This window comes from Nesoenas mayeri (genome assembly GCF_963082525.1).
Source record: "Nesoenas mayeri genome assembly, chromosome: 1".
Taxonomy (NCBI): Eukaryota; Metazoa; Chordata; class Aves; order Columbiformes; family Columbidae; genus Nesoenas; species Nesoenas mayeri.
Genome location: NC_137541.1, coordinates 37,669,615 through 37,680,719, shown reverse-complemented (window position 1 = coordinate 37,680,719; position 11,105 = coordinate 37,669,615). Strand labels below are relative to the sequence as shown.

Genomic DNA, 11,105 nt, shown 5'->3' with positions numbered 1-11,105 from the left:
TTTCTTCATGGGAAGGGTTGTCAGGCATTGGAACAGGCTGCCCGGGGAAGTGGTTGAGTCACCATCCCTGGACGTGATTAAAAAATCATAGGTGAGGTTCTCAGGGACATGGTTTAGTGACTCTGCTAGGTTATGGTTGGACTAGATGATTTCCAGAGGTCCCTTCCAGCCTCAACTATTCTGTGATTCTATGATTCTGTTGATATAATTTCCTCCATATAAAACTGATCCCTTGTGCCATTCCTAATGGTCATGCCCAGAAGACACTTGCCTGTGTACCAGGATGTTTCCATAATAAATGGCTGAATTATAGAAAATCTTATTTTCAGGTTTTTCTAAGTAAGAGTCAACTTCCATTATTGCTGCTTCCATGGCTGTACAGACAGATGACTAAAATAAGGCTTTACTGGAACTTGATTAGAACCTTTTTTTTTTAAGTCTCTTTTAATCTATTCAAGCTTGAAAGCCTAGGCAAAAGCAGAGATGAACTGAGACAAAACACAATGAACTAGCTCAAAATTGAGCCGTAACAAAGTGAGGGTGATGAATGTGGCTTGAAAGTTGAGGATGTCTTCACATAGATTGACTGTTTGGTTTTAGGTCCATTTGAACAGATATTTAAGGGGGGAGAATTTAATTGCCAGGTACATGATGCAAGAGGACAGTATGCAGGCTTGTTCTGCCACATGCCTCTTCTTGACAATGTTTCTAGCCCAGTATCTGATACTGAGGATGTTTCTAATAACGCAATATAATCCTAGCTGACTGAAAACGTACTAAAACTCAAGAAAATTCCTGTACGCCAGCATCCTGGTGACGATACAGAGCAGCTGAACATCGAAGTACAGTATTCATTACTCACCTGTGGCCTCATTCAAAGTAAGAAGGAAATGTCTGTGGCTTTTGAGGCAGATGTGATGTAGTGTTCCAGTCCTCCTCAAAGAAATCCTCTGTCCTCAATATGGGTCAAGAAGTCATTGTCGAGAATATTAAACCGCTATGGTTTCTTACTGAATTAGGGAAACTCCATGTGATTACACTGTAAAAGTTTATTGGTGAGGCCAATGATAGGATAGACATTTATCTCCTGGGACAGCACTGGGGAGAAAACACGATTTGAGAACAATTTCAGAATTTTAAAAAATTATTAAACATAAATAATGTAGAGGATATGTTAAAGAAGTTCAGAGGTCTTGGTAGTTTTTAATTAAAATAAAAGTAACGGATATATTTTCTTGTAAGAATTTTGCATTTTAAACAGTGCTACTAGCCTCAAACTTTAAAAATAACATTAAACCTACAAAAAGTCACAAAATAAAAAAGGAAAATTATCTTCCCCCCCTCCCTGCCTCTTCTTCTGCCCCCTGCCCTGAGCTTGGAGAGGTCTTTTGGAGGAGGAGTGGGGGGGAGGAAGAGGGGTGTTTGGTTTTTTTTCAGGTGTGTGGTGGGTTTTTTTTGGTTGGTTGGTTGGTTGGTTGGGTTGGGTTGGTTTGTTTTCCCAAGAGAACATTCTTTTATAAATAAAAGTTTGGGACTGTGACATATCATAAGACGTCAGTAGTTCAGGCTCAAACAGAAATTACTACATTACCAGTTCCCATACCACTGGCTAGATTACTTGATAATGTTAACACAGGAAATTATTAGTGAGGAAGGCTGCTCTTTTAAGATGTCTTCTCCAGACACTTTTTTTTTTCCACTTCATTATTTCTCCCCAAAGTAAGACCCACCGGTGATGGTTTCAGTCAGGGAACCACATTTTAAATGAAATGCATCTTTCCTTCCACTAATCTCTTCTGCCAGCTCTGCAGTTCAGAGCAGCCTGTTCAGAGAGGGGTGTCTAGGTAAGCAAATTCTCCAAGGTTCACCTCCAGGACTGGCTTAAGCCCTTATCTTTCAGAAGTTTATTTCCTCCTCAAACAAGACTGCAGCAGAAAAGCCTCTGATTCCTTCTTCCTTCTCTGGACTTCAGCTGAGGACCAGACTAAGATCCAGTGGTAGGACTGTGCAGAGTTTTAGCTCCATCTTTCCGTAGGATGTAATGCCAGACATGTATCTCCTGTCCAGGGTGTGGTGAGCTAGAAAAGGTGATAGCAGTGACTAGTCACATCCTTGTTCAATGCAACCTCATAACAGGAATAGCGAACCCTGGGAATGGGAGGTGTATTTCCACTTCCAAAGAAATTCTCCTGACATCTTATAGGGAATAACTGCAGCTGTTACTGTGGCTATACCATAACACAGTGGTACATCCAGAACCAGCATTCATCTATTGGAGGGTGGTTGGGAAGAGGTCAGTAGTGGATTGATGAGTAGAGGAGCCATACAGTCAGCTAAACTTAGTGTCCGGTAAGATTGGGAACATTCATTTTTGGGCTGGACCTCACTCACAGCAAGCTAGAGGGACGGAAGATAGGTTGTTCCAGCTCATAACTGGAAACAAAATATTAAATAATGTGAAGGCTTTAGGGATGTCATGGAAAGGGAATTTGTGAAATACGAATTAACAACTTCACAACAGGCATTTCAGCATTTCGGTGTCATATCAGAAGCAGGGAGGTAAACTAAACAAGTGAAATCAAGCTTTTTTAGAGCATCACAAGGAGAACATCATGGCACAGCCAAAAAGTACTATGACTGAGAGAAGTGGCTGACAACATAGATAAAAGAGAGCTTTATCAAGATTAACTTAATGTTTTCTATGAAAGTATGTCTCAGTGTACGGTTTCTAACACTAGAGAAGACAGAGAGATCCTGTAATCACTGCATAAAAGAGGACAGAAGAAAGATTCAGCATCTGATTCATCTCTCTGTCTGATGTTGTCTAAATATCCATCAGCATGTGTCAGAAACCATGTGGGTTCCTCACACTGTTTTGAACAGATGTGAGTGGCATAGCTCCTGCTTACCCATATCACAGATCCTTCCCATGGGATTGGAGCTACAAGAAGAGATCAAGCAAGCTGGATCCCTTTCTGACAAGAGCAGATGATGAAAGGGATGGAGAGGTGGGATCCAGAAAGGTGGGAAGGCAGGCGGTCTGGGCCAGGAGTGGGGCAGCATTCCCCCCTCAGGGAGGGTCCAAATGCACATTCAATGGTTTTGTTCTGCGGTTGGGACTTCTGCTGGGTGAGCAGGTGGAGAGGTGCAAGAAACCTCAGTTAGAAGCAGACTTTGGTTATCAGACTGTATTCAACACCTGGAGAGGAGTTTGTGGGATTGAACTTCAGGGGACATGAATCCTTCAAAATAGCTTATCTGTCCAGATTTCTCCCGGTTTGGTCTTTAATATCTGCCTTTTCACTAAGTATAACTCAGCCTCCCATCTTCTCATCATCCGGCTCCCGCACTGGGACTATTAGCCTGGTAAATGAAAAACTTATGGAAAATAATTTATAAATATGATTTTGAATAGCTTTGTGGTACGTGTGGTGTGTGAACTAGGTTGTGGAAATCTTGGGTCCAGCATTGCTTTCTGCTGCCCACTGCAGTGGTGCAGTGGAGGCCAAGCATGGGAGTGGGTGCCCTGAGAGGGACATGGAGAGAGACAGGGTGATGATGATGGCTCCAGGGCAATAGGGTGCAGCTTCAAGGGTCCAGAGCTGTACATAGCTGATGTGGCAGGTGTCCGAGGACAACTGAGGCAGGACCGAGGCATGGAGAGACAGATTCGTGGTGGGGACGCATCAGGAGAGGCTAAAATGTAAACCTGGTGCCAGCCAGCCTTCAACTGCTTCGTTTCAGGCATAAGCAAAAGACGTGGGCATTTCAGCCCATGAAGTAAGGCTGATTATGGCTCTTGTCCTGAGGATGTCAGCCATGAGGAATGCAGCCCAGCATGCCCCTGTTCACTTTCAGAGGCAGAGCCATAGCCTTGATTTTTCAGGTCCAATTTTTCACATTTGTTACCTATGTGCCCTGTGGATATTAGGCAACAAGGAGTTTGCATTCGTATCAGTTCTGTGTCGTCATGCATTACAACCTCGGCTGGCTTGCAAATTACTCTCTAAAGAGAGCACAGTTTCCCTTCAGCACCCTGCATAATATTTCAGACTGAAAGTGCAGTGCTGTCTTTACATTTGCGGAACAGGGTCAGGAACGTAGAAATCATCCGGAGAAGTAGGTGCATGACCACAGCTCTGGCCATTATTCCCAGCTACAGCCCAGAATATGGATAATTTTTTTTTTTTAATGGGATTTTGGAGATCAGGGATGTGATAAGTGCAGTGTTGGTCTTACTGTTTCCTATCTCTCAGAGATAATTGCACAGTGATGGGCAGACGGCTGGTGACTTCAGTGGAACACTCTGCGTGATAGGAACTGTGGGTGGTCAGTGCTTTGGTTCTGGTGCTTGTGTATACCAGTCAGCACTAGTGGAGCACCAGTCTTTTACCATAGAAGATGAACAAAAATTAATATGAATTAGTATATCTGCCATCAAATTTCTAATTCAATTAGTGTGATACAATCAGGACAGAAGGCACAAACCCATAAACTTCTCAAATATTTTTTTGTAAAAAAAATTCAGGTATCCTGCCCTGGTAAAAGCCCCTGCTTTGCCCTGCATTAAAATTTTGTTTATTTTATAAGAAACTAAAGATGGCAATGGCCTTGAAGTTGTATTTGTGGGTTTTGTAGTGGTTAGGTAGTTCTCAGAAGAGGATACTGGAAAGTAAGAGACTTGCTGATGTCATTTTTAATTCATCATCAGCACCCAAAAAAAAAAAAAGCTGAGAGAGATGTTGATGGCCCTATATAAGGTGCACCTCACCTCCTGCAGAGCACATCTAGAATCACAGCAAAGGTAAGACTCGTAGCCTTTGTGCCTCTCTCTTTGCCTTGCCCGCTCTCCCTGATGCTGACACTACTCTCTCTCATCAGTGCCGAGTGCTGTAACTGCAATCTGCTGGGACAGACAACTTTGGATCGTGAGCCATGGCCTCCCTGAAGACCTTGACCAAGAGCTTTGCAGGATGGGTCATCTGCTGCTGTTGTTATCTCCCTCTTCTTCTCAGCAGCCCTCTGCCTCTGAGAGGGCCAGGGTTGGCTTCTACTGCCCATCATGCCTGCAGTCTCAGGAAGATCAACTTCCAGCAGCCCTACATCAGGAATCGCACCTACACTTTGGCTAAAATGGTACAGTAACTCATGTGTCCTTCATGGTGGGATCTGAGGACCTCCTCTTCTGTCAGTGCCCTGGCTTCTCGTGTTCGGCATTCCTCTCTCTTTCTCATGCCTTTCTCCAGAAAAAAAACCCCAAGCATTTACATTAAGGAAGAGCTTGGACAAATGAAGTGGGTCTGTTGCCCTCTGGTTGTGTAGCGGGAAGAAGCTGCTGCCTCTCTTCTCCTGCTCCCCAAGGGAAAGGCAACCCCTGCCACAGCACAGCTCCTTCTCTAGAATGACTTCTGCTAGACTGGGAAAATTGTGAAACATGAGCTTAAACACCTCTGTTTGCCCAGTCCGTTTGGAGCTGGGCCTGCCTGTGACTTCAATCATGGCCAGGCAGCTCCTCAGGCATCTTACAGTGCTCTGCTTAGGCAGGTTTTTTGGCTGCTCTTCCCCTGGGTGGGTCCCCCTTAGCGTACGCCATCGAGTACTGCAGCACCTCCCAGCAGTGCTGTGGGCTGCCGTGAGGTTGGCCACCTGCAGCATATGGTTTAGTCATCATAACCACTACAACATCTGATGTTTAAGAGGGGGACAGGAATTCAGATTTCTGCTTATTTATTTTCCAGTGATACTAACCTTGAATCTCACCCAATTAAGGGGAGAAACAGGCACAATGTCCAAGCTTTTCTACCTGTAACAGGCTGTCTATAGTGTCCATTCCCTCATCTCACATGCACTATTATTGATGAAAACCTTAGGGTTTTTTAATTAATTTTTAGATCGGGTCCCCATCCCCACCTGACATTTCGTTTTTTTCCTCTCAGGCCAGGGTCTCGGACCAGGACACAGACAACAGGCTCATTGGGCAGCAGCTCTATGCTAACGTCAAAGTAAGTCTTACAGCAGAAGGCTGCTCTTTGCACCCTTCTCCAGGATTTGTAGATCTCTTGCTGTGATTTAACATTACCTCTTATTTGCATACATAGGAAAACAACCGCTGCTACATGATGAAGAGGATTGTGGAGATAGTAGTGACAGATGTCCTTCTCACCAAGGTCAAGGACCAGTATCCATATGTTGAGGAGGTGGCACAGTTCTTTGCATCCTTGAACTCGGAGCTGAGTAGATGTGTGAGTAGCACTGGATTTCTTTCCCTTCTCGCAATTCTTGTCACTGCTCCTGAATCTCAGAATGATGCAAACAGTGGCAAAAGGCAGTGATATGAAAGGAAACCTCAGATCAAAGATATCAAACTCGAGGTTGATAGAAAGATGCGAAAAAGAAAAAAAAAAAAAAGGCACATTGTTACATACAGCTGTTAATGTTATTTCTGGATGTTTTCTTTTTTTTTATATTTTAGAAATTCTCAGGAAACAGGGAACACATTGAAAGGAACCTGGAAGAATTGAAGAGCAAAATGAAACAGGTATATTTTTTCCCAACATTTAAAAAGAGCAGTTCCAAATCCCAGTCATTGACTTGGATTAAGGCTGACCTAATTAAGAAACAAACTCTGGAGATTATTTAGAAGATGAAACCTTCAGGGGCATTAAAGAGGGGATTGGTGATATTTCCACTCCCAGCTCTCTTTCACTTGTCCTGTTAACTCTCTGCATGTGTTATAGTAATTTAAAATTGTCCTTCAGAAATCAGGTTGCAGGTAACTTTATATGCTAGACTGGATTAGAGTGAGCTAGTTTATATATTATGGTGTAACAACTGTAATAGAACTGATTTGAGAGAATAAAGAGAGTAAATTCTCAATTCGGTTTCTATGACAAGGCTAATTTCGATTTTCTGAGGAATAATGAGATGCTAAAACTTCTATTCTGCTCTTTTCTAGTTGGGAGAGAATGGAAAGACTAAAGCCATTGGAGAACTGGATTTACTGTTTGACTACACAGAAAATGCCTGTACTGATGCCCCAAAGAAGGGAGGGAACAAGAAGAAAAACTGAAAGAATTTTAGATCAGGCTTGAGGAGATGTCTCTGAAAAACTCTTGCTATAGCTCAAATTGATTAATTATTGTGGATGACGATCCCCATCTCTTCCCATCCCCCAACCCTGCCTCAATGGAGTATATGTTTCACCCATACCAAAACCAGCAAACTAAGTGGGCATAGACAGGAAGTATATTGCTGCCACCTTTGAAAATGAATACCCCAGGACAGTGTTTGCAGCTCCATTTCAACACAAGGCATTAATTATTTTTCAAAGGCACGCTCCTGTCCTTCTCATCTTCATTGGAATAAAGCAACCACTTCTCTGTTTCATAGGCTGAGATTTGACACCTATGAATCAGCTTTGTTGAGGTAGACAGTGATGCATAGCCTGGCTGTTTTAAGCCTTTTACTTGGAAATCTCTCTTGAATATGTTGCCCCCTTCTGACCTTTACCTGAAAAGCTGGTGTTTCAGATTATTTCAGAAATTATTTTTGTCATTCATATTTAATGGTAACTTATTTTAAGGTAATAATTATACAGTATTTTTATTTATATAGATTAATTGAAAAATATGCAAGGAAATGTATTTATGTACTAGAGGCTTTTAAATGAACTATGAAATGGAATCTGATGGTTGATATTTATATGCAAATGAATCATTATGTAAATGCTTACTCTTTAATTTATTATAATAAATATTTTGGTGCTCAAATATTGCCATTTACAGAGCTTTTCTTTTTTACTTAAATGCAAAGGAGATGACACACATTATGTCTGTGGCATTGCTGGGCCAGTGACTGTATTCTCGTATGCAGAAAAGATGCAGCTTGCTGTGGGGACATGGTTCTTCAGAGCACTATGTCCTTGCTGCCCCATAGGCACACTGAATACAAATGGCACTCTGCAGCATCAGGGATTTGAGAGCTCCTCAGAAAAGAAGTGCTTGGTGCCTACTGTGAATGTAAGCTCCCAGACATAAAAAAAATGAATACTAGTGTCACTGAAGATCAGTTTAATCCATCATTATCAGGTCCTTCAGCAACATCCCCTGGGCAAAGACACAGGAGTTGCTCTGGTTCAGCCACTGACACTGGTGGCTGGACCAAGGTTAAGCGTAAAAATGATTCAAATAGTGAAAAAGCCAGAAGAAACACGTAACAGTGGATTGTCAGCAACTGGTGATGGCTTCTTGAGCAAGACTTTACCATTTCTTCATAATGGCAACAGGCAGCCTGTCCACATCCTAAAAAGAAAAAAAAAAGAAAAAAAAAAAGAAAAAAAGTATGGCCTCAAATAAAAGACTCGGAGTAGCAGTGCAGGTGAGGAGGGTGAAATTTTGCAAACACAGCATATCAGGGATATTCATATGAAAAAATCTTGCTAAAAGGATATCTAGAACACAGTCAATGAAGACATACTGTAATATAGGAATAATGTTAGCAGGAAATCTACCTTAATCTACCTTGATCTTCCTTGATAGCTTCGTCAATTAAATTCAAAGAGAAATTAAAGTTAGTCTAAGAGTAGTCTCAACATGTCTTACATTAGTTGTTGAATTTAGACAACATTGAAGTGGGATTAAACTATCCCATGTTGCTCCTGAACCAGAGCAATTTTGAGATAAAAACTTCCATCCATACCCAATTTGAACAAGGTTTATGTGAATGGAAATGATAACACTTTCTTGTGGGAACTCTCATGGTAGGCTGGCTTATGATCCATTTGGGGATGGGTGCCTTTACCTGTCAAGCTAGATGCTATCAACATGGTTTACTTTGCTCCTCGGTCTCATTTGCCTCTCACAAGACATGAATTATTATACATGCCTGTTCACAGTCAAGGCAGAAGTGACCCAACAGTGACAGCCGTCCAGGGTGTGGTACCACATTGCAGTGTTAGGGGTTTAACCAGCAAGATATTTATTTTATTTCTTGTGGGACAAGCAATGATGTTGTCAAAAGCCATTGGCCCACATCCTTTCTCTTATCACTCAAACTTGCGACGACTGACAGCAAAGGGAGGGAAGAACCAAATGGAGAGTTCATCTCACTGACCTTTGACAGACACAGCCTATCCTAAGCTACATGAGGCTCCCTTTATAATCAGTGGAGGGTAATAGGAATTATGCAGGTATCATTTATCTAATCTACATTAGAGGTTTATAAAGATTGTGCCTTTGGACAGAATAATGTTACTTCACCCTAAAAGCACTTCTTTTTTTCCTTGCTTATAAATGGAGACCAGACCATGAACCACACATGCTCTTCCTTGTTGATATAATCTCTTCACAAATGGATAATTAACTTATTTCCTTCTTCTACTTCCTTTAGTCCACTTTCCCATTGTCCTTGTTGAACTGCCCTACCCAGAAATGTCAAATCGATCTCTCAAGCTTTCCATACTGGGGCTAAATCCAGAAGAAGACTTCTTTGTCTACAAAAGTGTAAAAACCAACTCAATTATTTATTAACTTTTCTAACTCTGAAAACCACTAGCTGGAGGACTCTACCGTGGAAACTTCAGAGCTTGAGCCTTGGAAATGCCACACAGCACATTTTGAAGAATTTTCTTTATAGGTTTTCTTATAGGACACATGTGACTTTCGAGTGCATGAAGGATGGTGGGTGATGGTCAGTTTTGAACAGATAAAGGAAGTAGAGGTTGGAGGAGGTTTCCCTTGCAACCAGGGGAAATTTCTGGGTCAAACAATTGCTGACCAAATAAAATAAAGACATAGTTTCGGTCAGGCAAAGTGGGTTTCAATTTAGTCAGTAGTTACATCTAAAAAAAGGAAAATCATGCTGAAATAGTTTGTTCTGATATTTTCTAAATATCACAGTATCACAGTATCACAGTATGTTTGGGATTGGAAGGGACCTCAAAAGATCATCTAGTCCAATCCCCTTGCTGGAGCAGGAACGCCTAGGTGAGGTCACACAGGAACATGTCCAGGTGGGTCTTGAATGTCTCCAGAGAAGGAGACTCCACAACCGCCCTGGGCAGCCTGTTCCAGTGCTCTGGCACCCTTTTCAAAATGGTTTGGTATAGAATTTTACATACATTTTCTTTCGAAGTTTGAAAAGAGTTTTGAAAGCAAAACAAGCTGTTTCATTTTGAGTTGGGCAAGTGCTTTGGGCTGAGCCAAAATGAATTGTTTTGGTTCAATTTTTCAGCTGGGTCACCAAAGAGAAACTCCATTGTTCACGCAATTCTAATTTCTGTTGCCCTATTTTCCTTTCCTCATCCTGCCTCCAGATCACGGACTGTTTGTAATTCCCAGAGTTTCTCAACCTAGCCTTGTTAGAGAAGGCACTTGCTCCACATCCTTCACTGAGGACACCTCTATTGTAGAGGCTGGAGGAACGCTTCCCCAGCAAAAATTAACAGAGCTACCTACTGCCAAATTTGCATTTCATTGGCTCTTTCTCCGCTTACATTACATGATCACAACAGGCACTCTTTTTTCCTACATAGATCATTATAAAACACTTAAGCTACCTCTGAAACTTCACATTGTGAAGACAGAGGAACCCAAAGCATGAATAGAAATTTCCACATCCTGCTGAGTAAGTATTGGTGACAGTTTAAGAAATGTCTCTTAAATACATTGCATGGAGTGTTACTCATTTGTAAGATTTACATGTTCAATGTCTGAATATATACTCCTTAGCAACCTAGAACAATAAAAGGTTGATATTTCCAATTTGCTACTGGAAGTATATTCTAGACAATGCAAAGAGCTGAAGCTGTCTTGATGGTAAACCAGCAGTGTGTGATTATGTCAGTCTGTGCTTTAAAGCTCAATCAGCTAAACAGTTAGCTGCTTTGAAGAAGACATGGACTGTATTGAACAACATCAAGTGCCTGGTAAACTTCTCAGTCACAGCCATCATCAGTATCAAATGGATGTTTGTAAAATTGGTGTAATCTGGAGTAGAACTGGCCTGCTAATGTGAAGCAGGATTGGCAGAGACATTACAGTCTCAGGCTTATGAATGATTCTGCCAGGAAGAGGGTAATGACCATGGAAAGAAGAAAAGCCTACAAT

General features: G+C 41.7%; 1 protein-coding gene across 1 annotated transcript; it reads left to right on the top strand.

Moving 5' to 3' along the window:
- Positions 1-4,935: 4,935 nt before the first annotated feature.
- Positions 4,936-7,069, top strand: IL22 (interleukin 22; the record flags this gene model as incomplete). Its single annotated transcript, XM_080363964.1, has 5 exons — positions 4,936-5,136; positions 5,937-6,002; positions 6,099-6,242; positions 6,473-6,538; positions 6,956-7,069. 5 exons carry the CDS (start codon positions 4,936-4,938, stop codon positions 7,067-7,069), a joined length of 591 nt encoding a protein of 196 aa, XP_080220090.1.
- Positions 7,070-11,105: the final 4,036 nt, after the last annotated feature.